General features: G+C 44.3%; 1 protein-coding gene across 4 annotated transcripts; it reads right to left on the bottom strand.

Annotated features, from left to right (window-relative positions):
• Positions 1-1,883: 1,883 nt before the first annotated feature.
• On the bottom strand, positions 1,884-23,335 carry DPPA2 (developmental pluripotency associated 2). 4 transcript variants are annotated; one of them, XM_005548206.5, is made up of 9 exons: positions 23,248-23,335; positions 21,516-21,561; positions 19,561-19,708; positions 16,487-16,647; positions 16,343-16,396; positions 15,350-15,611; positions 9,660-9,855; positions 9,152-9,216; positions 1,884-2,093 (listed from the first exon to the last, which is right to left on the bottom strand). In XM_005548206.5, exons 2-8 carry the CDS (start codon positions 21,546-21,548, stop codon positions 9,174-9,176), a joined length of 897 nt encoding a protein of 298 aa, XP_005548263.2. In that variant the 5' UTR covers positions 21,549-21,561; positions 23,248-23,335; the 3' UTR covers positions 1,884-2,093; positions 9,152-9,173. The 4 variants fall into 4 exon arrangements, with proteins under 4 accessions (XP_005548263.2, XP_065395292.1, XP_045241345.1 ...); XM_065539220.2 differs by lacking the exon at positions 23,248-23,335 and adding an exon at positions 22,742-22,834; XM_045385410.3 differs by lacking the exon at positions 23,248-23,335 and adding an exon at positions 22,624-22,746.
• Between the last annotated feature and the right edge of the window lie 4,335 nt (positions 23,336-27,670).

Genomic DNA, 27,670 nt, shown 5'->3' with positions numbered 1-27,670 from the left:
CCGAGAGCACACCATCGCACTCCAACTTGGGGAACAAGAGCAAAACTCCGTCTCAAAAAAAAAAATAGACTCATGGTAGTGCAAAAACACAGTATTATTTACTGCATCATTTTCATAAGAACGAAAGATTGAGGCCGGGCACGGTGGCTCAAGCCTGTAATCCCAGCACTTTGGGAGGCCGAGACGGTCGGATCACGAGGTCAGGAGATCGAGACTATCCTGGCTAACACGGTGAAACCCCGTCTCTACTAAAAAAAATACAAAAAACTAGCCGGGCGAGGTGGTGGGCGCCTGTAGTCCCAGCTACTCAGGAGGCTGAGGCAGGAGAATGGCGTAAACCCAGGAGGCAGAGCTTGCAGTGAGCTGAGATCCGGCCACTGCACTCCAGCCTGGGCGACAGAGCGAGACTCTGTCTCAAAAAAAAAAAAAAAAAAAAAGAATGAAAGATTGAAGTAAATTTTTCTAAACATGCATATACTTCGATGGGATACACACACAAAAAAAACCTTAAATCCTCATATCCTGAAGGAAGGAGATAAGGAGAAACAGTATACCCTTTCTACAACTCAAGAATTTTGAATTACATTATTTCATTATGCACATATACACTCCCAATCTTCAAATAAAATTATGAAAAGCATTCTCATATTTTATTTTTTCTTTCAATGTTTTAGTTATTTTATGTAATATGTTCTCTCCAACATAACCCTGATGATGTAAAATTTATCCCTAATTCTCTTACCTGTACTTTCATTCGTTGTCTTCCTAACCCAAATTGTCTAGTATGTTCATCAGATTTGAAAGCAGATCTCTTCTAGAATATGATTGTTATATAACCTTTAATGTTCTACTTTTTAATCTATAAAAAGCTAAATATTTCAAATGCATCAATGCAATAATAATTGATCAAATGTCTTACTATGCTAGATTTAAGATAGCGTGATAAAACTATAGCCTCTGGGCTGGGTGTGGTGGCTCATGCCTGTAATCTCAACATTTTGGGAGGCCAAGGCGGGTGGATCACCTGAGGTCAGGAGTTCGAGACCAGCTTGACCAACAAGGTAAAACCCCATTTCTACTAAAAATACAAAAATTAGCTGGGCGTGGTGGCAGGCGCCTGTAGTCCCAGCTACTCTGGAGGCTGAGACAGAATTGCTCGAACCTGGGAGGTAGAAGTTGCAGTAAGCCGAGATTGAGTCACTGCTCTCCAGCCTGGGCGACGGAGCAGACTCCATCTCTCTCTCTCTATGTGTAGCCTCTGGCCTCAAGAAATTTGCTTTCTAGGAAACTGTTAACAATTAAAGAGAACTTATGATTTCTTGGAATCAGGACAACTTAAATTCTGGATTCTAAAAGTATTTTTTCTCTTTGCTTAGGCAAATTATTAGTCTCACTGAATCTGTTTTCTGAATGGCTCCTTTTTCGAGTTCAGATGTGACTTTATTTAGAAAGTCTTTCCCTTACCACACAATGATAGAAGCACCCCTCTAGTACTGCTTCTTTTTGGCTGCTTGTCGCTTTCTGTGTAAATGTTGGATCTCCGTAGGTACACTGTATAGTATCAGTCTTCTTTACCATCCTTTACATTATATAAGGGCCGGGGCCATTTTCTATTTTTTCTTTACCCACTTCTAACCCAGCCCCTGGCACATAGAAACCACTAACAGATGTAGACCATTTTTCTTCTCACCCTGGTCTCTAGGGTTAAGTCTAGACAGACCCATTTACTCTTATCCCTTCCTTGCTCGAGTCTGGCACCTCTCCCTTATCTGTCCTGTCTACAGTCCTTCTCATTTGTGTGTCCCCAACAACAGTCAGTTTGTAACATCAGAGACAGTCTGATTTCTTGATGGATCCTTAACACACACTGAATGAATACAAGGCCAATTGCAGTGACTTTATTTTAATGGGTTTTCAGACTTACAGAAAGGGGTTCTTTAGATGGGGCTGGGTCACTAGTCAACCATCTTCACTGTGGAGTCCTAGTCACTATGATTTTGTTTTGTAGATCACGAGGATTCATTCATATTGTCTCCTCTTCCATTCCTTCATAATAGGTTACATGGTCTGAAAGTACATCCCTCCTTTAGTACCTAGAAGCAAATTTGAAATGGTATATTTAAGAGCAGCTTTGAGCTATACGCAGAGTTTGGGGTCAAAAGAGTTGGGTGTTTTGTGCACTACAATAGGAAAAGAAATGGAACAAATGTAACTTTTAATAGAGAAAGAATGGCAGATGGAAATACTAGACAATAGTGTATAGTCAGAATTGGTTTCCTTTGTGTTACTGAATTAGACCCCTTCTTAGTTATTTCAAAGACTAATGATATCATGTTTTCCATTCCTGTGTTGGTCTTCAGGCCAGTCTTTAGACATGTTTTTACTAGAAGACCATTGATTAGTGATACTTTCAGAAGACAGATGTTATAGCATTTTGCTCTACCTTTATTTTGACCTGAAAGCCTAACTAAGCACTCAACTGGGATGGCTTCCACGTGACGTATAATGTGGAAATTTTTCTGTTCTATTCTCCCTTAAGTTTGGGCTCATTCTAAAACAGTCTGCCTACTGGGCAACTGTGCCATTAGCCATCAATAGGCTGAGTTCAGGACAGCTTCGTTTTAATTCCACAGAATATACTGCAGGTCACAAGCACACATATTCTCAAGCTCTCAGAGTTCTAAATGTAAGCAGTTAAGTGCAAAGGGTGAGCTTAAGTGCTTACTTGGACCATAACATCTTCCTAAACTGTCCTTCTTCCCTTTCTGCACAGAGCTGAAAACTAAGAGGATAAAATTACTAAATCAGCCTTAATTGAGAAGGTTCTGTAAAAAAAACTGTTTATTGGCCAGGCGCAGTGGCTCACGCCTGTAATCTCAGCACTTTGGGAAGCCGAGGTGGGCAGATCACGAGGTCAGGAGTTCAAGAACAGCCTGGCCAATATGGTGAAACCCTGTCTCTACTAAAAATACAAAATTAGTTGGGTGTGGTGGCGCATGCCTGTAATCCCAGTTACTTGGGAGGCTGAGGCAAGAGAACTGCTTGAACCCAGGAGGCAGAGGTTGCGGTGAGTCAAGAATGAACCATTGTACACCAGCCTGGGCAACAAGAGCGAAACTCCATCTCAAAAAAAAAACAAAAAAACTGTTTATTAGTTTTGATACAAATGTCATAGGTTTTGAAAGCTATTGCCAAATTCCATTCAAATTGAGAACTCCATTCGTTGATCCGTTATAATAATTAAATAATTGTTCACATTAATATTTTAAGTAACAAAATTAAGATTGTTTCCATTTGGTATTTGTATAATTTTCTTTTTGGAGTAAGAACAAATTATTGGCCGGGTGCGATGGCTCACGCCTGTAATCCCAACACTGTGGGAGGCTGAGGCAGGCAGATCACCTGAGGTCAGGAGTTCGAGACCAGCCTGGCCAACATGGGGAAACCTCATCTCTACTAAAAGTACAATAGTCTCTACTAAAAATACAGGTGCCCGCCACCATGCCTAGCTAATTTTTGTATTTTTAGTAGAGGCAGAGGTCTCACCATGTTGGCCAGGCTGGTCTCAAACTCCTGACCTCAAATGATCCACCCACCTCGGTCTCCCAAAGTGCTGGGATTACAGGTGTTAACCACCATGCTAGGCCCCTGGTTTTCTTTTATACAAGTCTGATTTATAAACATATACATATATGTATATATCTATATACATAGATACAATATATTTATATATAGATATATAAAGAGACAAACAGCATATATATGTGTGTGTGTGTATATATACGTGTATATATGTGTATATACACACACACACACATATATATATATAAAGAGACAAAAAGCATGATTTGAAGACAAAGGAAGCCTCAGATCCAGACTAAGATATGACAGAGACATCGGAATTACCAGACCAGGAATTTAAAACAGTGTTGATTAATATGCTAAGGGCTCTAACAGAAAAAGTGGACAAGATACAAAACAAATGAGTAATGCAAGTGGGAAGATGGAAATTCTAAGAATCAAAATAAAATGATAGAAATTAGAAGAAAGTACTGACAGAAATGAAAACTGCCTTCATGGACTCATCTACAGCTGGACTGCCAACAAAAGAATCAGAGGGCTTAAAAAAGTATCAATAGAAACCTCCAAAACTGAAAAAGCAAAATGAAAAATTTTTTTAAAAAGACAGAACTGAATATCCAAGAATTGTGAGGCAATTACAAAAAGGCTTCAACATGTAATGAAAATACCAGAAGAGAGAAAGGAATAGAAAGTTGTGAAGCAATGACTGAAAATATCCCAAAATTAATGACATACAAAACCACAGATCCAGGAAGCTCAGAGACAGGAAGTAAGATAAACACCAAAAATTCAGCACCTAGGCATATCATACTCAAACTGCAGAAAAACAAAGACACATAGAAAATCTTGAAGAGAAAAAAACACCTTAATTGCAAAGCAACAAAGGTAAGAATTACATTGGACTTCTCTTCGGAGACCTTACAAACAAAAAGGGAGTAAAGTGACATTTAAAGAGAAGGAAAGAAAGCCGGGCGTAGTGGCTCATGCTTGTAATCCCAGGACTGTGGGAGGCTGAGGCAGATGGATCACCTGAGCTCAGGAGTTTTGAGACCAGCCTGACCAACACGGAGAAACACTGTCTCTACTAAGAATAGAAAAATTAACTGGGCGTGGTGGCACATGCGTGTAATCCCAGCTACTTGGGAGGCTGAGACAGGAGAATTGTTTGAACCCAGGAGGCAGAGGTTGCGGTAAGCCAAGATTGCGCCACTGCACTCCAGCCTGGAAAACAAGAGCAAAAACTCTGTTGTCTCAAAAGAAGGAAAGAAATGAGAAAATTATCTGCCAAAGATATATCTGGTAGAGGACAGTTATTCAAAATATACAAAGGCCTCTTAAAACTCAATAATAAAACAACCCAATTAAAAAATGTGCAAAAAGGCCAGTCAAAGTCCTAGCACTTTGAGAGGTTGAGGCTGGTGGATCACTTGAGCCAGGAGTTCCAGACCAGCTGGGACACATGGCAAAACCCTGTCTCTACAAAAAAAATAGAAAAATTAGCCAGGCGTGATAATGTGCACCTGCAGTCCCAGTAGGAGACTGAGACGGGAGGATCTCGCTTGAGCCCAGAAAGTAGAAGCTGCAGTGAGCCATGATCGCACCACAGCACTCCAGCCTGGGTGAAAGAGCAAGACCTTCTCTCAATAAAAAATAAATAAGTTAAAAAATAAACATTGTACAAAAGACCTGAAAAAACACCACATCAAGGAAGATATACAGATGACAAATAAACATAAAAAGAGATGCTCTACTTCATATCATTAGGGAATTCCAAATTAAAACAATGTGATACTGGCTGGGCACAGTGGCTCATGCCTGTAATCCCAGCAGTTTCAGATGCCAAGGTGGGCAGATCACCTGAGGTCAGGAGTTTTAGACCAGCCTGGCCAACATGGCGAGATCCCATCTCTACTAAAAATACAAAAATTAGCCAGGCATGGTAGTGTGTGTGCCTGTGGTCCCAGTTACTCGGGAGGCTGAGGCAGGAGAATCGCTTGAACCCAGGAGGCAAAGGTTGCAGTGAGCTGAGATCACACCACTGCACTCCAGCCTGGGCAACTTCACTCTCTGGGAGACTCTGTCTCAAAACAAAAACAAAAACAAACAAACAAACAAAAAAAATACTATGGCACATCTATTAGAATGGCTAAAATCCAAACAATATGAAATACTAACAAGGATATGGTGCAACAAGAGCTCTCATTCATTGCTGGTAGGAATGTAAAATGCTACAGCCACTTTTACAGTTTGGCAGAAATGAGCTATCAGGCCATGACAACACATGGAGGAAATCTTCACTACATATTGCTATGTGAAAGCCAATATGAAAACGCTACACACTGTATAATTCCAACTATACACAACATTCTGGAAATGGCAAAGCTATGATGGGCCAGGCACACTGGCTCATGCCTATAATCCCAGCACTGTGGGAGGCTAAGGCAGAAGGATGGCTTGAGGCCAGAAGTTTGAGACCAGTCTCGCCAACACAGTGAGACCCGTCTCTACCAAAAATTAAAAAACAAAACTAGCTGGGTACAGTGGCACACACCTGTAGTCCCAGTGTCTGTGAAGGCTGGGCCAGGAGGATCCCTTGAGCCTGGAGTTCAAGGCTGCAATGAGCTACGATTGCACCATTGTACTCCAGCCTGGGTGACTGAGTCAAAAAAAAAAAAAAAAAAAAAAAAAAAGGCAATGCTATGGCAACAATAAAAGATCTGTGGTTTCCAGTGTATCGGCCTGGGGGGAGGGATGAATTGGTACATTTCTAAGGTAGTGAAATTATTCTGTATGATACTATGTTAGATAAATGTCATTTTACATTTGTCAAAACCATAGAATGTACAACATGAATAATAAAACCTAATATGAACTATAGAGTTTAGTTAATAATAAGGTATCCACTGGGTGTAGAGGTTCCCGTCTGTAATCCCAGAACTCGGGGAGCCTGAGGTGGGAGGACTGCTGGAGCCCAGCAGTTTGACCAGCCTGGGAAACATGGTGAGACCCCATCTCTATACAAAAATAATAAAAGAGCCGGGCATGGTAGCTCACACCTGTAATCCCAGCCCTTCTGGAAGCTATGGCGGGTGAATCACAAAGTCAGGAGCTCAAGACCAGCCTGGTCAACATGGCGAAACCCCATCTCTACCAGAAAAATACAAAAAATTAGCTGGGCCTAGTGGCGGACCCCTGTAATCCCAGCTACTCAGGAGGCTGAGGCAGGAGAATCACTTGAACCTGGAGGCGGAGGTTGCAGTGAGCTAAGATCGGCGCCACTGCACTCCAGCCCAGTGATAGAGTAAGACTCTCTAAAAACAAAATTTAAAAAAAAACAACAATAATAAAATAACCAGGCACAGTGGCTCATGCCTGTAATCCCTGCACTTTGGAAGGCTGAGGAGGATGGATTGCTTGAGCTCTGGAGTTCAATGGTCTTGAACCAGGCTGTTTGCCTGAGCAACATGGTGAAACCCGGCCTCTACCAAAAGTTAAAAAAAAATAGCCAGCCATGATGGTGTGTATCTGTAGTCCCAGCTACTTGGGATGCTGAGGTGAGAGGATGGCTTGAACACGGAAGGTGGAGGTTGCAGTGAGCTGAGATCGTGTCACTGCACTCCAGCCTGGGTGACAGAGGCAGATCCTATCTCAAAAATAAACAAATTTAAAAAGAAGAAAAAGAGGCCGGGCACGGTGGCTCACGCCTATAATCCCAGCACTGGGAGGCTGAGGCAGGTGGATCACCTGAGGTCAGGAGTTCGAGACCAGCCTGGCCAAAATGGTGAAACCGACTCTACTAAACATACAAATAAAAAAAAAAAATGGCTGGGGGTCGCGTGTGGTGGCTCACGCCTGTAATCCCAGCACTTTGGGACGCCGAGGCAGGTGGATCCCAAGATTAGGAGTTTAAGACAAGCCTGGCCAGGCCGGGCACGGTGGCTCAAGCCTGTAATCCCAGCACTTTGGGAGGCCGAGACAGGCGGATCATGAGGTCAGGAGATCGAGACCATCCTGGCTAACACGGTGAAACCCCGTCTCTACTAAAAAATACAAAAAAACTAGCCGGGCGAGGTGCCAGGCGCCTGTAGTCCCAGCTACTCCTCGGGAGGCTGAGGCAGGAGAATGGCATGAACCCGGGAGGCGGAGCTTGCAGTGAGCTGAGATCCGGCCACTACACTCCAGCCTGGGCGACAGAGCGAGACTCCGTCTCAAAAAAAAAAAAAAAAGACAAGCCTGGCCAATATGGTAAAACCCCGTCTCTACTAAAAATACAAAAAAATTAGCCAGGTGTGGTGGCACATGCTTGTAATCCCAGCTACTCAGGAGGCTGAAGCAGAATTGCTTGTACCCGGGAGGTGGAGGCTGCAGTCAGCTGAGATCACCCCATTGCACTCCAGCCTGGGCAACAAAGTGAGACTGTCTCAAAAAAAAAACACAAAACTAGCTGGGTGTGGTGGTGTGCACCTGTAATCCCAGCTACTTGGGAGGCTGAGGCAGGAGAATCGATTGAACCTGGGAGGCAGGGGTTGCAGTGAGCCAAGATCTCATCATTGTACTCCAGCCTGGGTGACAAGAACGAGACCCCACCTCAAAAAAAAAAAAAAAAAAAGATAAAGATAGTGTAAAAAGAATAATGTATCAATATTGACTCGTTAGTGGGTTTTTTTGTTGTTTTTTTTTGTTGTTTTTTCTTTGAGACAGATTTTGGCTCTTGTTGCCCAGGCTGGAATGCAATGGCACGATCTCAGCTGACCGCAACCTCTGCCTCCTGGATTCAAGCAGTTCTCATGCCTCAGCCTCCGGAGTAGCTGGGATTACAGGCATGCGCCACCACACCCAGCTAATTTTGTATTTTTAGTAGAGATGGGGTTTCTCCATGTTGCTCAGGCTAGTCTTAAACTTCCGACCTCAGGTGATCTGCCCGCCTCAGCCTCCCAAAGTGCTGGGATTACAGGCATGAATTTTTTTTTTTTTTTTTTTTTGAGACTATGTTGGGAAGGCTGGAGTGCAATGGCAATTCACAGGTGTGATCACAGAGCACTACAACCTTGAATTCCTCCTGGGTGCAAGTGATCCTCCTGACTTAGCTTCCCAGGGAGCTGAGACTACAGGTGACCACCACCATGCCCAGCCCTGCCTCATCAATTGTAAAAAATGTAGCACACTAACACAAGTTAGTAACAGAGGAAACTGGAGGGGGTGTGAAGCACCGTGTACATGGGAATACATGGGAACTCTATACTTTTCACTCAAGTTTTCATTTATATTAATTAAAACAAAACCAAATTGTATTCTGTACAGCTAAATATTTAGTAAGTCAGTACTCAAGGCATCGGGAGGTACCAAGGATGGTCAGGACACAGCACAGCAATGATTGGGATACAAGTCATCTACAGGTGTGCCACCATTTGTGCTTCCTGGTAGACAGCGGACAAGGGACCTTGATACATTTATGTCCTGCTTTTTAGTGAATAGTGGGAAGGCAGAGTTTCTCTTGTATGTGACTCTTTTCAACTGCCTTCAAATCAAAATAATACTTATTTTGAGGTGGCATATTCTGGTCTCTTACATTGTATTCAAACAGGTTGCTGCTACTTCTCTACTGTCATTAATCTTCTCATCATCTTCTTATTCCTGTAAGGCAAGTAGAAAAGAACTGTGAAAACTTGCTACAGTAAGATAAATCATTCCATACCAATCCCTTTAAAATGACCAATAAAATAAAGAATGCACTTCTGGGCCGGGCGCGGTGGCTCACGCCTATAATCCCAGACTAGAGTGCAGTGGCATGATCTCGGCTCACTGCAAGCTGCGCCTCCCAAGTTCACGCCATTCTCCTGCCTCAGCCTCCCGAGAAGCTCGGAATATAGGCACCCGCCACCACACCCAACTAATTTTTTGTATTTTTAGTAGAGACGGGGTTTCACCATGTTAGCCAGGATGGTCTGGATCTCCTGACCTCGTGATCCGCCCGCCTCGGCCTCCCACAGTGCTGGGATTACAGGCGTGAGCCACCGCGCCCGGCTTATACACCTACTTTTCCGTGTACCATGCTTAACAAGATACATAAGGGTTACCTCTTAGCACAGTCGGGGCATAACATATTATCTTCTATGCCTGGGGATGGGAAAATGCAGGCAGGTAACAAGAAGAGAGAAATCATCCTCCTGCGAGTGGTAGGCACCCAGGCCTGACCTGCATGAAACTGCAGGCGTACCCAACCCTTTGTGTCTGCCGAGAGAAGTCTGCCATGGACCACACACCACCTGACACCTGGAAAGGAAAAACAAACATAGACAGCAAAAATCAAGATAGCACCCCAACACCTCTCAGCAAGTCACTCTTGAATTTGCTTTTATATTCTGCTCACAAATCAATTGAATGAGATGCATGAAAATGTACACCACATGACACTATGATCTAATTTCACAAGTTACATAACACAAAGAATAATAACTGTTGCCAGCTGGGCACGGTGGCTCACACCTGTAATCCTAGCACTTTGGGAGGCTGAGGCAGGAGGATCACCTGAGATTGGGAGTTCGAGAGCAGCCTGACCAACATGGAGAAACCTCATCTCTACTAAAAATACAAAATTAGCTAGGTGTGGTGGTGCATGCCTGTAATCCCAGCTACTCAGGAGGCTGAGGCACGATAATCGCTTGAACCCAGAATGCGGAGGTTGTGGTGAGCCGAGATCACACCACTGCACTCCAGCCTGGGTGACGAGAGCAAAGCTCCATCTCAAAAAATAAATAAATAAATAAATAAATAATAATGGTTGCCATTTTGAAATGCTTGCTTTGTGTCCAGTATTTTGCTAGGTGGTTTACATGTATTAATACATTTACTATTAAGTTCACTATTAATATTTACCTTCTATTTGCTTTTCTTATTATTTCTTATTCACAGGTGAGATAAGTGAAGCTTATGGTGTTAAATATCATACGTTACCCAGAGCCAAGTCATGGATCCAGGTATTCTGACTGACTTATAGGCCATTTATGTAACCACTACATTGTACTTCCTCAGCTATAGGAAACAGACAAGCGTCTGTTTAAAAGTGTAAGGAGGCTGGGCACGGTGGCTCACGTCTGTAATCCCAGCACTCTGGGAAGCCGAGGTGGGCAGATCATGAGGTCAGGAAATCGAGACCATCCCAGCTAACACAGTAAAACCCATCTCTACTAAAAATACAAAAATTAGCCAGGCGTGGTGGCAGGCGCCCATAGTCCCAGCTACTCAGGAGGCTGAGGCAGGAGAATGGCGTGAACTCGGGAGGCGGAGGTTGCAGTGAGCCGAGATTGCACCACTGTACTCCAGCCTAGGCAACAGAGCAAGACCCGTCTCAAAAAAATAAATAAAGATAAATAAATAAATAAATAAATAAAAGTGTAATGAACAGGCTGGGCATGGTGGCTCACGCCTGTAATCCCAGCACTTTGGGAGGCCTAGGTGGGTGGATCACCCGAGGTCAGGAGTTCGAGACCAGCCTGACCAACATGGCAAAACTCCATCTCTACTAAAAATACAAAATTAACTGGGTGTGGTGGCGCGCACCTGTAATCCCAGCTACTCAGGAGGCTGAGGCAGAAAAACCGCCTGAACCTGGGGAAGCAGAGGTTGCAGTGAGCTGAGATGGCACCATTGCACTCCAGCCTGGGCAACAAGAGTGAAACTCCATCTCAAAAAAAAAAAAAAGGAAAGTGTAAGGAACAATTTCAGTAGGGAGATGCAGTATTTGCAAGAAAACAAGCGGTACCCTTATGGAACGTCTGAAATTGAGAGAAAGTCAGCATTCTGAATGACTTACAGCTCATTTATCTAACCACTGCATTGTACTGCCTCAGCTACAGGAAACAGACAAGTATCTGTTTAAAAGTGTACGGAACAATTTAATTAGGGAGATGGGATATTTGCAAGAAAATAAGTGGTACACTTATGGAACATCTGAAATTGAGGGAAAGGAGCAGTCACAGTGAACTTAAATATCTGTAAATAAGCAGTATATGTACCGTGATAGCTCCCCAGTTAGACTGTAAAACAAGAGAACACGTGTGTGTTTACACAGTATATACCTAGCAGCTAGACATACCTCTGGACCATAGCAGATGCTTAACAATTGCAGAATGAAGAGAAATATAAAATGATAAGTCACTGTGGGATAATAGTAACTCATACAGCATATTAATAAAAATTAGAGGTGTCATCTTTGGGAAGGCAGTGCCCCCAGGCACGCAGCTTTATGGCTAGACAATGCCTTTTTTACAAATTATTAAAAGGTGTCCACTGTCCCCACATAAAGGAACGTAGCTTGAAGAGCAGAGGATACGCCAATTTTGGCTTTAGGTCTTCCTTCTGGTTGGTTTCCTTGTATGACGAATAATATGGCCTACCATACTAGTTAGCCGGAGTAAAATAGGATCTAGAATAGTTCTGGAAATTGGAAGATGGGGGAGGAAGAAAAGGATTCAAGCCAAAACGGAAGGTGACTTCAGATAGCAGACCCTGGAAATAAAAGCAATAGCAAGAAAAGAAGAGCAGGAGTTGGGGAAAAGTGGAGTTAAGTTATCCTCAAGATTTCTTTTTTTTTTTTTTTTTTTTTGTTTTTTTTTTTTTTTGAGACAGAGTCTCGCTCTGTCGCCCAGGCTGGAGTGCAGTGGCCGGATCTCAGCTCACTGCAAGCTCTGCCTCCTGGGTTCACGCCATTCTCCTGCCTCAGCCTCCCGAGTAGTTGGGACTACAGGCGCCCACCACCTCGCCCGGCTAGTTTTTTGTACTTTTTAGTAGAGACGGGGTTTCACCGTGTTAGCCAGGATGGGCTCGATCTCCTGACCTCGTGATCCGCCCATCTCGGCCTCCCAAAGTGCTGGGATTACAGGCTTGAGCCACCGCGCCCGGCCTTTTTTGTTTTTTTTTGAGATGGAGTTTCGCTCCTGTTGTCCAGGCTGGAGTGCAATGGCATAATCTCGGCTCACTGCAACCTCCGCCTCCCAGGTTCAAGCGATTCTCCTGCCTCAGCCTCCCAAGTAGCTGGGATTATAGCCATGCGCCACCACACCGGCTAACTTTTTTGTATTTTTAGTACAGACAGGGTTTCTCCACGTTGGTCAGGCTGGTCTTGAACTCCTGACCTCCAGTGATCCACCCGCCTCAGCCTCCCAAAGTGCTGGGATTACAGGTGTGAGCCCCCATACCCGGCCCTCCTCAAGATTTCTTAGAGGGCACTGGGTGCAGTGGCTCATGCCTATAATCCCAGCACTTTAGGAGGCCGAGGCAGACGGATCACCTGAGGTTGGGAGTTCAAGACCAGCCTGACTAACATGGAGAAACCTCGTCTCTACTGGGAAAAAAAAAAAATTAGCCAGGCGTGGTGGCACATGACTGTAATCCCAGTTACTCAGGAGGCTGAGGCAGGAGAATCGCTTGAACCTGGGAGGCAGAGGTTGCAGTGAGCCAAGATCATGCCATTGCACTCTAGCCTGGGCAACAAGAGTGAAACTCCATCTCAAACAAAAAAACAAAAAAAACCCCGATTTCTTAGAGGGTCGGGTGCAATGACTCACGCCTGTTATCCCAACACTTTGGAAGGGTGGATCACTTGAGGTCAGGAGTTCGAGACCAGCCTGGCCAACATGGTGAAACCCAATCTCTACCAATAATACAAATATTAGGCCAGGCGCGGTGGCTCACGCCTGTAATCCCAGCATTTTGGGAGGCTGAGGCAGGCGGATCACAAGGTCAGAAGATCGAGACCATCCTGGCTAACACGGTGAAACCCCGTCTCTACTAAAAATACAAAAAATTAGCCAGGCATGGTGGCGGGCACCTGTGGTCCCAGCTACTTGGGAGGCTGAGGCAGGAGAATGGCGTGGGCCCCGGAGGCGGAGCTTGCAGTGAGCTGAGATCGCGCCACTGCACTCCAGCCTGGGTGACAGAGCAAGACTCCGTCTCAAAAAAAAATAATAATAATAATACAAAAATTAGAGGGGCATGATGGCGCGTGCCTGTAATCCCAGCTACTCAGGAGGCTGAGGCACAAGAATCGCTTGACCATGGGAGGCAGAGGTTGCCGTCAGCCAAGATAGTGCCACTGCACTCCAGCCTGACCAACATGGCAGTGGCTCATGCCTATAATCCCAGCACTTTGGAAGGCCGAGGCGGGCAGATCACAAGATCAGGAGATCCAGACCATCCTGGCTAACACAGTGAAACCCATCTCTACTAAAAATACAAAAATTAGCTGGGGGTGGTGTCTTTGAAACTGTGTCTCAAAAAGCAAAAAAGACTTCTTAGAGGACAAGGACCCCAAACCGTTTAATTATTATTGCCTGCTCTCAACACGCCAAGTTCTGTGTCTCATATAAATGTCACGACTTTTTTTTTTTTTTTTTTTTTTTGAGATGGAGTTTTGCTCGTTGCCCAGGCTGGAATGCAGTAGTGCCATCTCAGCTCACTGCAACCTCCACCTCCTGGCTTCAAGCGATTCTCCTGCCTCAGCCTCCCGAGTAGCTGGGATTACAGCCACCTGCCACCACACCTGGCTAATTTTTGTATTTTTAGTAGAGACACAGTTTCATCATGTTGGCCAGGCCAATCTTAAACTCCTGACCTCAGGTGATTCACGTTACTTGGCCTCTCAAAGTGCTGAGATTACAGGCATGAGCCAGTGCAACTGGCTAACATTTTTTTTTTAAAAAAGACAGGGTCTGGATCTGTCTGTCAGGCCAGAGTGCCATGACACAATCTCAGCTCACTGCAACCTCCACCTTCTGGGCTCAAGCCACTCTCCCACCCCAGCCTCCTGAGAAGCTGGGACTACAGGCACACACCACCATGCCCGGCTTTTTTTTTTTTTTTTGTATTTTTTGTAGAGAGGGGATTTCGCCATGTTACCCAGGCTGGTCTCTAACTCATGAGCTCTAGCAATTCTCCCACCTCGGCCTTCCAAAGTGCTGGGCCTGTAGTGAGCCACCACGCTCAGCCACTACGATTCTATGACATAGGTATATCTTCATTGTATAGAACAGAATACTTGGCCGGGAGCGGTGGCTCACGCCTGTAATCCCAGCACTTTGGGAGACCAAGGCCGGTGGATCGCCTGAGGTCAGGAGTTTGAGACCAGCCTGGCCAACATAGTGAAACCCCGTCTCTACTAAAAATACAAAAAATTAGCTGGGCATGGAGGTGGGTGCCTGTAATCCCAGCTACTTGGGAGGCTGAGGCAGAATTGCTTGAACCTGGGAGGCAGAGGTTGCAGTGAGCCAAGATCGCACCGTTGCACTCCAGCCTGGGCAACAAGAGTGAAACTCCATCTCAAAAAACAAACAAACAAACAAACAGGATATTAAGGCTTAAAGTAAGTAACTTGCCAATGTCACATATCTAGGAAATGGTAAAGCAAGAATTTGAACCAACACATTCCTCTTACTCACTATGTCATACATGCCTTAAGGAAGAGAGAAAGAAAAGGGGAAGACCTCAGACTGTGGTCCAAGATTATCGGGCTATGCTTTCTTCCCACCTTGGAATTCTGCTTAGTGATGGAAAAGGGCCACTACTTAGTCACCTGACTTAGAGACCCATCCAGACAAAACATGACTATCCATCAATATAACGGATGAAAGAGAGATGTCCTATGTGAATCCAATTTCTAATCTTCAGATATTTTAGCAAACGCCTTCCCTTTGACCACGTTTCGGTCTTGGACTACTAAAAGTTAACCTCATCCTCTGGAGTGGGACTCACACTTTAAGGTTGATCTTACCAGAGGCTTGCATCAAAAAGGCCTCAACAGAAACAGGAATGGAACATGAATTCAAAGCCTTAGGCTGAACAGCTCTTGCAGCAATTCTTGCCCATGATGCCAACATGGCTCCTGGTGCTGAAGTTATCACTTCAACTGTATTAGTCTCTTCCGCTCTCTCATTCACCTCATAACATTTCTGAAGCCTTGCTCTCTTGGTCACTGCCTTGCGTTTCCTCGAACATCGCTGTAATCTGGTCTCTTGTGACATTTCAGGCATATCCTGCAAGTGAAATTCATGATGAGTATTCAGTAAACCGCTAGGGCTGTAAGGACTTTTGGGTCAATTTTATTATTCTTTTTTTTATTTTTATTTTTGAGACGGAGCTTCGCTCTTATTGCCCAGGCTGGAGTGCAACGGCACGATCTTGGCTCACCGCAACCTCTGCCTCCCAGGTTCAAGCGATTCTCCTGCCTCAGTCTCCCTAGTAGCTGGGATTATAGGCATGTGCCACCACGTCTGGCTAATTTTGTATTTTTAGTAGAGATAGGGTTTCCCCATGTTGGTCAGGCTGGTCTCAAACTCCCGACCTCAGGTAATCCACCCACCTTGGCCTCCCAAAGTGCTGGGATTACAGGCGTGACCGGCCAATTTTATTATTCTTTGTACTGACCTGAACAAGTATGTCATTGTGGAAAGGGTTTAGGAATATTAGTTCCCATAAACCGCAAATTCTCCACTGGGAGAAATTTTTGGTTGTTGAACCTGTGCAGGGGGAGGAAAGGTTGCTACTGACATCCAGTTGGTAGAGGCTGGGGATGCTGCAAAACATCCGACAAGGTACAGAGCAGGCCCCAAAACAAACAAAAACTTATTTGTTCCGAAATGTCAATAATGCCACAATTAAGAAACCCTGCCTTAGAGGTACAACATATAGAAATGGTGCCTGGGTAGGGACCGGAAAAATCATGATCAGAACCCACCTTCACACCATCAACACACTCATTACTCACTTGCTGTTGTCCAGGGTAAGCATGCCTATGGAGCCTCAGATAAACTTCGATTTTCTTAGGAAATGAAGAGAGAAATAAAGTTAAAAGTTAACAAAGATTCCCACAGTTATTCCCGGCAGCAGACATTCACCCAAGTGTACTAACCTTGCCATTAGTACTCAAACCGAGTTGTTGACACCAGTCCCGCAAGGTGTCCCGACACACCTTATTAATGGGAGGCAAAATGGTTGGCAAGGGAGGGGCTGGTGTTTTGCATCTAGCTTTTTGCGGAGCTGTAAATTGTTCATTTGTTTGAAGTAGATGACCTAAGAAAAGAATGGAACCAAAGTAGTAATAATTTAAAGTTGGCAAGATTCTTTTAAAATTTTACAAATATTGGCCGGGCGCGGTGGCTCACGCCTGTAATCCCAGCACTTTGGGAGGCCGAGGCGGGCGGATCACAAGGTCAGGAGATCGAGACCATCCTGGCTAACACTGTGAAACCCCGTCTCTACTAAAAATGCAAAAAATTAGCCGGGCGAGGCGGCGGGCGCCTGTAGTCCCAGCTACTCGGGAGTCTGAGGCAGGAGAATGGCGTGAACCCGGGAGGCGGAGCTTGCAGTGAGCTGAGATCGCGCCACTGCACTCCAGCCTGGGCGACTAAGCGAGACTCTGTCTCAAAAAAAAAATAAAATAAAATAAAAAATAAAAATAAAAATAAAATAAAATAAAATTTTACAAATATCTTTTCACATTTTTCACAATGCAATTTTGCATATATACATATCAAATTTTATTTCTCACATTAAAAATGAGCTAACAAGGCCGGGTAACAGGCTCACACCTATAATCCCAGAACTTTGGGAGGCTGATGTCAATCACAAGTGATTCGCCCAAATCACTTGAGGTCAGGAGATAGAAACCAGCCTGGCCAACATCTCTACAAAAAACAGAAAAATTAGCTGGGCATGATGGTGCACACCTGCAGTCCCAGCTACTCAGGAGGCTGAGGCAGGAGAATTGCTTGAACCCAGGAGGCGGAGGCGGCAGTGAGCTGAGATCGCGCCACTGCACTCCAGCCTGGGAAACACAGTGAGACTCTATCTCAAAAAAAAAAAAAAAAAAATGAGGTAACAGATTCAGGTATTTAAAGACTTGCCCATTACAACAGCAGACTTGGGACTCAAACCTATGTTTTCTTTTTGTTCTTTGTTTTGTTGTTGTTGGTTTTTCTTTGAGATGGAGTCTCGCTCTGTTGCCCAGGCTGGAGTGCAGTGGCGCAATCTCAACTCACTGCAACCTCCGCCTCCCAGGTTCAAGCAATTCTCCTGCCTCAGCCTCCCGAGTAGGTGGGACTACCAGCACGCAACACCATGCCCAGCTAATTTTCGTATTTTTAGTAGAGACAATGTTTCACTATACTGGCCAGGCTGGCCTCAAACTCCTGACCTCAGGTGATCTACCCGCCTTGGCCTCCCAAAGTGCTGGGATTACAGGCGTGAGCCCCTGTGACCAGCCCAAATAAGTATTTTCAGAAGGATTTTATCTTCTGGGTCAATAATGAGGATTTCAAGATGAAGTAAATAATGATGTGTTAGAGCTAAGCAGAGTGAGGTGAGATGAGGAGCTGTAGAGAAAAATGATTCAGGCTGACAGAATTATGTGGACCATTGTTGACTGGGGATAGACAACGTGGTGGTTTCTTTGTTTTCTATAGGGAGAGCTGATATTTTGTGCTCCAAAATCTAGACATTTTGGAGGATAAAGCCAACATAATGTTCTATTCAGTTGGTTGTTGAGGGCAACAGAAAATAACAGGCTGCTATATGTAGCATAAAAGAAACACGGAATTTAGAATCCAAACATAGGTTTGAGGCCGGGCATGATGGCTTACACCTACAATCCCAGTGCTTTGGGAGGCCGAGGAGGGCTGATTACTTGAGGCCAGGAGTTCAAGACCAACCTGGCCAACATGGAGAAACCCTGTCTCTACAAAAAATACAAACATTATCCAGGCATGGTGGCACATGCCTGTAGTCCCGGCTACTCAGGAGGCTGAGGCATGTAATCACTTGAACCCGGGAGGTGGAAGTTGCAGTGAGCTGAGATCGCACCACTGCACTCCAGCCTGGGTGACAGAGCGAGACCCTGTCTCAAAACAAAACAAAACAAGCCATGGGTGCAGTGGCTCATGCCTGTAATCCCAGCACTTTGGGAGGCCGAGGCAGGTGGATCACAAGGTCAAGTGTTCGAGACCAGCCTGGCCAACATAGTGAAACACTGTCTCTACTAAAAATACAAAAATTAGCTGGGCGTGGTGGTGAGTGCCTGTAATCCCAGGTACTAGGGAGGCTAGTTGCAGTGAGCCAAGACCACACCATTGCACTCCAGCCTGGGCAACAAGAATGAAACTCCATCTCCAGAAAAATTTTTAAAAAAAAGAAAGAAAATACTTATTTGATGCTTTTATAGGAAGCACTGAGACACTGAGCACAGATACGAAGGGTCATGATTTTAAGAGCTACTATATATATATATATATATTTGATTCATAATTACTTGCTAAGCAAAATACCAGACATTTTTCAAAATTATTTAATCTTCGTGGGAAGCAAATATGTATTAATCTCGTTTTTACAGAAGAGGAGATTGAGCTTCATGTGTTGGGAATGTGAACTCATGTTGAGCTGGTCCAGAAGAGCACTCTTTGCCCAAAGCGCTCCCCATGCTTATTTTGTGTCTTAAAAATAAGGCAGAACAGGCCAAGTGTGGTGGCTCATGCCTGTAATCACAGCACTTTGGGAGGCTGAGGCGGGCAGATTACCTGAGGTCAGGAATTCAAGGCCAGCCTGGCCAACATGGTGAAAGCCCATCTCTACTAAAAATACAAAAATTAGCCGGGCTTGGTGGCCCACGCCTGTAATCCCAGCGACTTGGAAGGTTGAGGCAGGAGAATCGCTTGAACTCGGCAGGTGGAGGTTGCAGTGAGCCAAGATTGCGCCACTGCACTCCAACCTGGGTGACACAGTGAGACTCCATCTCCAATAAATAGAAGTATGGCAGTACAACAGGCTCAGCAAGCGAGAAGTATGAGAGTTTGCAAAATTTCTTAACAGAGTAACAAGGTGAGATTTAAGCTGGGTGTTGTATAATCAGAGGATAGGAAAGACAAACCTTACTGCTTCCTAGGCTTCCCAGAGTTGTAGGCGGAACTAACTGAGCAATCCCTGTCCCCATACCTTGCGTGTATTTCTTAGGCTTCTCCAGTTTGACATCAGAAGTTGAAGAAACACTTGGTTCCATTTGTTCCATATTTGCGTCATCTTTAACCGGCACCAGTGTCAAAATCACACTTTCCTCATCATCTACTTCCTCCTCAAAGAAATTCTGGAAAGAGAAGTCAGTCACTGATTCTCATTTGATGCAGTACAACTGAACTGCTTGCTTTCAAGGCACAACTAATGAATAAGGAACTGAGAAGACAGTAAGTAGGTAGATGGAGAAAAGAATTACTGAGATTCCTTGAATGTGATGTTGATTAGCAGACCCTTTATTAAATAAAGGAAATATGGGGGAAAAAAATGGGCCAAAGTCAATTTACATGTAGGTGTTAATGAAAGAGAAAATAGAAGGGTAGGGCTTGGGTTTAGATAATTATTTCCCTCAGGGCCTTCCTCCTCATCAGTCAAAACACAAAATACTTTCATTAACTCCTAAATCTGTATGGAATGTGTTCCTGGCTTTCCATCTTCTATCACATGATTCCCCAGATTCCCAATTCCCATATCAAATTTCACAGCACAAGCAATAACCTCCTGTTATCCCCAAATCCACTGTAACTCTGCTATTTCTGCGCCGATTGTTCCATGCTTGTCAAAAATTCTTCAATGGCTTGTCATTGTTATTCTGGTTAATGACAAAACTCAAATTAGCTCACAGAGCTGTGTAGCTTACAAATTCTCCAACAGTCTGGTCCCTGCCTGCCTCTCCAGCTCATGACCTCCGAGCTTTCTGAGCTCCAGCCCCACTGGGCTCATTTCAGCTCCAAGACCTGAGGGGAGGGTATCTGTTTTACTCTCTGTTGCCTTCACGGAAACACAGCACCCAACACAGAGGAGGCATTCAATGTTGTTTTTATGATCTGATGAATGAAAGATAAAGTAGGAAAGCAGGTAGACAGAAAGAAACTAACATTTACTGGTTCTCTACAGTACACAGGCACTGTGCTAGGTGCTTTCTGTATTTCTCAAATTTAATTCTCATGGTATACTTGTAGTAATTTATTAATTTTCCTGCTTTACAAGTGAGAAAACTAAATGAGCAATGCCATAGAGTAACACAGGTTTGAGTATGGTTCTGAAGTTAGCTTTTCTTCTCAAATCCAAGGGTGAATAAACTCCATTCCAGTACTATTGCAATATTCTCTTCTAGTGCTGATGCCACACTCCTGTCTCCTATTTAACCTCTTCAATGACTTCCCATTACTCTTAGTTTACTTCAAAATAACACTGACATTATTTAGGAACGTTACTCTATTACAGAGAAAAGCAGGGGCTCAAAGCAGCTATGTGACTTCCCCATAATTATATAGCTAATATTGGCCAATTCAGTCCTTTAGCCAGAGGACTGGAACAGTGGCGCCTATAAATACACTATGATACCTTCTCTAGTTTCTCATAGGGCCAGGACTACCCAAGCCTAATCTGGAAACTCATTTGGTACTAAGGCCACTGGGAGTACATATTTCCTACTCCAAGAGAAAGTAACCAATTGGTCACTTTATGACTTTATCCACATTACCGCCTTCACTTTCTTTTTACTTTAGTTTTTTAAAAAAATTATTTTTTATTTTTAATTATGTTTTCTCTAATATTATTATCCATGCCATATTTATGTATTTACCATTTTTATCTTGTCCAGCTATAGCACTTCTCATCTTTCCTACCAGAGAAATACTTTCCTTTGGACTTGGCGGAGAAAATCTTACTTCTTTTTACTCTCATCCAAATGCACATAAAAGCATAATCACATGAAAGAAAACTAACAATCCATTTGCAAAGAGGAGGAGGTTTCAAGATGGAGGTTTCTTACATCCAGGAATAAAGATTTGTGGCAAAACAGAAACATAAGGGAGACCTAGAAAGACTCTGAAAAGGGACTGTGAGAAAAGTAATTCTATTAGAACAAAACTTACCTTCTTGCTGCTATCCAAATTTGCGTCTGACATTTTCAGCAACACCCTGGGGTAGGCAAGGACAGCAATGTTAAGGATATGGTAGTTTACTTCTCTTAACCTGCTTTCTCCTTTTATAAGCAAATGTCTCCTTCTACTTCCTGTTACCCAGTTGAGCTCTGTTTTCCTTTCCTCCTCTTTCCCCCCCCCCCCCTCATTTTCTGGTAATGGGATAATTTTATCAATTTTATACCCTGTCTTGTCCATTCGGTGGTGATGTTTTTTAAAAATTAGGCGGGGCGCGATGGCTCATGCCTGTAATCCCAGCACTTTGGGAGGCCCGTGGGGGACGGATCGCTTGAGTCCAGGAGTTCGAGATCAGCCTGAGAAACATGGCGAGACCCCCGTCTCTACGAAAAAACACAAAAATTAGGCGGGCGTTGTAGCGCGCCTGTAATCCCACCTACTCGGGAGGGGGTGGTGGGAGGACTGCTTGAGCCCAGGAGACGCAGGCTACAGCGATCCGAGATCGCGCCACTGCTCTCCAGCTTCGCGAGACTGTCTCAAAAAGTGAAAGAAGGAAAGAAAGAAGAAAAAAAAATAGGTGAAACTTGAAAGAAAACTGAAAATGACAAACACCTGTTGACAAGTTCCAATGGAATGAACAGAATGTTTGAGAACAGTTATAGGACGATATTGGTAATAAATTACTTATTATGAAGGGAATGGAAAAAAGATTCAGAGCATTTTAGGCAGGTATTTTATACCTGATTTATGCCTGTGGGTATGTTACTCACTGAAAGACCCCAGATTTAAACTGTGGGGGTTGGATAACATAATCTCTTCAATCTAGTTCTAAATACAAATATTAAGCCTGCAATAATATTGAGCTGGTTAGAGGAGAAGGATTTGACTGTTCAGAATAGCAACAAGAACCAAAACACTAAGGCAAGTGGTGGAGTAATGAAGGCAGAGGGAACGGATGCACTTAGGAATTACTGGAGCCTAATGTTGGACGCAGAATGTGGCAAAATATGACGCAGATGTTCTCAGAGGTCACTCTAAGAAGCCAGAGCAACTAAAAGAAATTTCATTCACAAATAATATGGCAGCACTGACAACCAAGTACCTTTACAATGGGCTTTCTCTGTCCCTGGGAAAATGATTTGGTCCATTAATCTCAGAACCCAGGGTGACCATGGTCCATTTAAGTTAGTAGTATAATACATTCAAAATATAGTCTGGACCTGGCGTGGTGGCTTACGCCCGTCATCCTTTGGGAGGCCTTTGGGAGGCCGAGGAAGGAGGATCACTTGAGTCCAGAAGTTCAAGACCAGCCTGGGCAATATAGTGAGACTTCGTCTCTATGGGAAAAAAAAAAAGTAAATAATTTTAAAAAAGAAAAAAAGTGTAGCCTGAAAAGGCTCAGCTTTAGTTTATTGAGGAACTGATTGGAAAAATAAATTGAGGCCCCACCCCACCACCGGAGACATCCTGAATCAGATCCTGGAGGGTGTGGCTGAGGAGCTGAGGAATGTGTGCTTCCACAAGCCCTCCAGGTAATTTTTTCTTTTTTTATTTTTTAGACAGGCTCTGTAGCCCAGGCTGGAGTGCGGGGGCGCGATCATAGCTCACTGCAGCCTCGACCTCCTGGACTCAAGCGATCTTCTCACCTCAGCCCATGGCGTCACACCCCTGCCCCTCCCCCCACACTCCAGCCCGCCAACATTTAAATGTTTTGTAGAGATGAGACCTGGGGCGGAAGGGGATTGCGGGGACAGAGAGGATGTGGGTAGGGGGCCTCACTGCGTTGCCCAGGCTAGTCTTGAATTCCTGACTGAGTTCCCAGACTCGAGTGATCCTCCCTCCGCAGCCTTCGGAGTGGGTGGGACCACAGGCCTGCACCGCCACGCCCAGCCCTCTGGATGATTCTTCAACTCCTGAAGTCTGGAAGCGTTAGCTAAATCAGGATATAAACAAAGGGCTTTGGAGACAGGCAGTCAACGGCAGATAATGATTGGAATTCCGGCTCCTCCCTTCCAGGATGGAACCTGAATGCAGCCCTCTAAGATGCAGCCAGAAAAGCATTCCGCCTACCCGGTTGGGTGTGGCCCCTGTTGCTTTTAACGGGCAATTTAGAGGAAAGCTGACCTAATGGCCTGAGCTGATCCTAATGCCTTAGGTAGGGACAGGATTTCGAGTGGAAAGACCATTTCATTACCATGTTTTCTTTTCTTCATTGCATTTTTTGCAATATAATCATTTTAGGCCGGGCGCGTTGGCTCACGCCTGTAATCCCAGCACTTTGGGAGGCTGAGGCAGACGGAACATCTGAGGTCAGGAATTCAAGACCAGCCTGGCTAACTTGGCGAAACCCCGTTTCTACTAAAAATACAAAAATTCGCCGGGCATGGTGGTGCATGTCTGTAATTCTAGCTACCCCGGAGTCTGAGGCACGAGAATCGCTTGAACCCAGGAGGTGAAGGTTGCAGTGAGCCAGGATCAAGCCACTGCACTCCAGCCTGGGCGACAGAGAGAGACTGTCACAAAAACGAAAACAAAGGTCATCTTATTTGTTTTCCTGGGTTTTTTTGCCCAGCTTTTTGAGAATGTTTTAGTATGGGAAAGTTCAAACATGTACAAAAGTAGACAACAATAATTTACTTACAGCCAATCTGGTTTCATCTCAATTGCCGTCCATTCCTTCTCCATGGGTTATTTTGAAGCAAATCCAGATCGCCTATTATTTCATTCATAAATTCAGGGAAAAGGCCGGTGCCATGGTTCACACCTGTAATCTCAGCACGTCAGGAGGCTGAGGTGGCAGGAACACTTGAACCTGAGAGTATGAGACCAGCCTGGGCAACATAGTGAGATCTCATTGTTACCAAAAAAAAAAAAAAAAAGGAAAATAAAAATAAAATAACTGGGCATGTGGATGTGGTGGGACATGACTGTGGTCCTAGCTACTCAGGGGGCTGAGGTCAGAGGATCTCATCAGCCCAGGAGCCGGAGGCTGCAGTGAGGCTGTCTCAATAAATAAATAAATAAATCTGGGGGGGGAAAAACTTTGTTCCTATTATAACTACGATATCCTTTTTACATCTAAACATAATTTTAAAAATCACTATTTAATATTATCAAAGTATTCAAATATATGTTATGTTCAAATATCCAGCAGTATTCAAAACTCCAATTATCTGGCCGGGCACTATGGCTCACACCTGTAATCCCAGCACTTTGGGAGGCCAAGGCGGGTGGATCACCTGAGGTCAGGAGTTTGAGACCAGCCAGCCAACATGGAGAAACCCCGTCTGTACTGAAAATTCAAAAATTAGCGACGCATGGTGGCACGCGCCTGTAGTTCCAGCTACTGGTGGGGGCTGAGGCAGGAGAATTGCTTGAACCCAGGTGGTGGATCTCCAAAAAAAAACTCCATTTATCTTATATGTTTTTCTCTTCCCTCATTTTCTTTTTTGAGCAATCTGTTTGAATCAGCGTCCAATCAAGCTCTGTGATAAATTGAAATATGTCTTAAATTTTTCTTTATAAGTTATCTACATCTGTTTTTATTTATTTATTCATTATATGGAGACAGGGTTTCATTATGTTACACAGGCTGGGCTTGAACTCCTGGGCTCAAGCAATCCTCCTGCCTCAGCCTCCTGAGTAGCTGGGATTACAGGCACATGCCATCACATGCAGCTTCCACTTCTTACTTCTTACAATTTGTTGTTGTTGTTGTTACTGTTGAAATAATTGTGTGAATTTCCTATAGTTTCCTATTTGAATTTTGCCAGTTTTACTTGTTTTACCCTTTAGTCTGTTCTAGTTTCTGTTGCCCAGGCTGGAGTACAGTGGTGCGACCACAGCTCACTACAGCCTTTACCTGCTGGGCTCAAGAGATCCTCCCACCTCAGCCTCCTGAGTAGCCATGGCTACAGGCATGTGCCACCACGCCTGTCTAAATTTACTTTTTTGTAGAGACGGGGTCGCACTATGTTGCCCAAGCTTGTCTCTCCTGGACTCAAGCAGTCTCCCCCGTAGGTCTCCCAAAGTGTAAGGATTACAGGTGTGAGCCACCACACCCAGCCTGCTATTTTAAGTTTTTAAGAAAAATGTTATTTCTGTCCCTCTTCACTCATCTGACGCCTCATTCTTTAAGCTTAAATGCACTTCTTATTTTTCATTTTATTTTTTGTTTTATTTTTGAGACGGAGTCTCTCTGTGTCGCCCAGGCTGGAGTGCAGTGGCCCGATCTCGGCTCACTGCAAGCTCCGCCTTCAGGGTTCACGCCATTCTCCTGCCTCAGCCTCCCGAGTAGCTGGGACTACAGGCGCCCGCCACTACGCCCGGCTTTTTTGTGTTTTTAGTAGAGACGAGGTTTCACCGTGTTAGCCAGGATGGTCTCGATCTCCTGACCTCGTGATCCGCCCGCCTCGGCCTCCCAAAGTGCTGGGATTACAGGTGTGAGCCACCGCGCCCAGCCAAGCTTAAATGCATTTCTTAAGAGTAACCCTAAAAGCGATTCCTCTTGTCATTCTCTCACTCTAGTCCTTTTAAGAAAAATCATTGGAATCTGTAATTCTGTACATATTTGGAATCTGTAATTCTGTACATATTTGGAATCTTAGGGTAATTTCATCTCCTCAATTAGCAGGTTCTATGACAGCAATGGCCAGGTAGGTTTCAATCACCTTTGGTCTCCCAGAGCCTTGCACTCTATCTGGCTCATAAGAGAAGCTCAATCAATGCTAAAGGTTTTGTTGTTGTTGTTGTTTTCTCGAGACTGAGTCTAGCTCTGTCGCCCAGGCTGGAGTACAGTGGCATGATCTCGGCTCACTGCAAACTCCACACCCGGGTTCAAGTGATTCTTGTGCCTCAGCCTCCCGAATAGCTGGGGTTACAGGTGCCTGCCACCATACTCAGCTAATTTTTGTATTTTTGGTAGAGACGGGGTTCCACCGTGTTGGCCAGGCTGGCCTCAAGCTCCTAACCTGGTCATACGCCCGCCTCGGCCCCCCAAAGTGCTGGGATTACAAGCCTGAGCCACCGCGCCCGGCCTATTTATTTTTTTATTTTTTGAGACGGAGTCTCAGTGTGTTGCCCAGGCTGGAGTGCATTGGTGTGATCTTGGCTCACCACAACCTCCGCCTCCCGCGTTCAAGCGATTCTCCCGCCTCACCTTCCTGAGTAGCTGGGATTACAGGCGCCTGTCACCACGCCCAACTAATTTTTGTATTTTAAGTAGAGATGGGGTTTCACCATGCTGGCTAGGCTGGTCTCGAACTCCTGACCTCAGGTGATCCGCCTGCCTCAGCCTCCCAAAGTGCTGGGATTACAGGTGTGAGCCACCACACCCAGCCAATGCTAGGGTTATTAATATTACCTGAACCTCCACATTTCCACCCCTTTCACCCAACTCCATTGTATAGCAGATGTCTGTTTCTGTGCTGCTGCTAAAGGATTTGGTGTAAATACTTTTCACAGACAGATGTGACTATTTCTACTAGACTGTGGCAATCTGAAGTTCTCAGACACATCCTTATTCCCATGGGGCTCAGTAGTGTCCAGTTCATAGAAGGCTCCTAATTAGGTCCCCAAAATAACTCCAAAACAGATAGCACCAATTTTAGTTTAGGAATTAGTGTACGTGTACTTCAAAGCTAAAAAGTAGCCACTAACAGGACGCCAAACTATTAAAAACAACCTTCAAAAAAATCTTTTCTGAATACTTTTTTTCTGTTATTTATTCCAATAATAGACAATAGTTCTGAAATAAAAATGCATTACTTTTTTCAAATATATATTTTATTTTCTATATTGTAAGGTAAATATAAATGCATTGTATTTCTTATTTAGATAAGTGCTTTCAAAATCGTTTTTATTTTTTAAATTTAATCTTATCTTTTTTCAAAATCGCTTTTATTTATTTGTTTATTTTGATACAGGATCTCACTCTGTTGCTCAGGCTGGGGTACAATGGTATGATCAGGGCTCACTGCAGCCTCTCACTCCTGGGCTCAAGTGATTCTCTTGCCTCAGCCTCCCCAAGAGCTGGGACAACAGGCTTATGCCAACACACCCAGCTAACACTTTTATTCTTTTAAATCAGAGAAATATGTTCTACAAAAATAGATGTTTGTGGAACACCAATATATAATAGATAAAAGTGG

This window comes from Macaca fascicularis, chromosome 2 (genome assembly GCF_037993035.2).
Source record: "Macaca fascicularis isolate 582-1 chromosome 2, T2T-MFA8v1.1".
In the NCBI taxonomy this organism is placed as follows: domain Eukaryota; kingdom Metazoa; phylum Chordata; class Mammalia; order Primates; family Cercopithecidae; genus Macaca; species Macaca fascicularis.
Note: the sequence above shows the minus strand (reverse complement) of the source record. Positions and strands in the feature narration are given on the sequence as shown.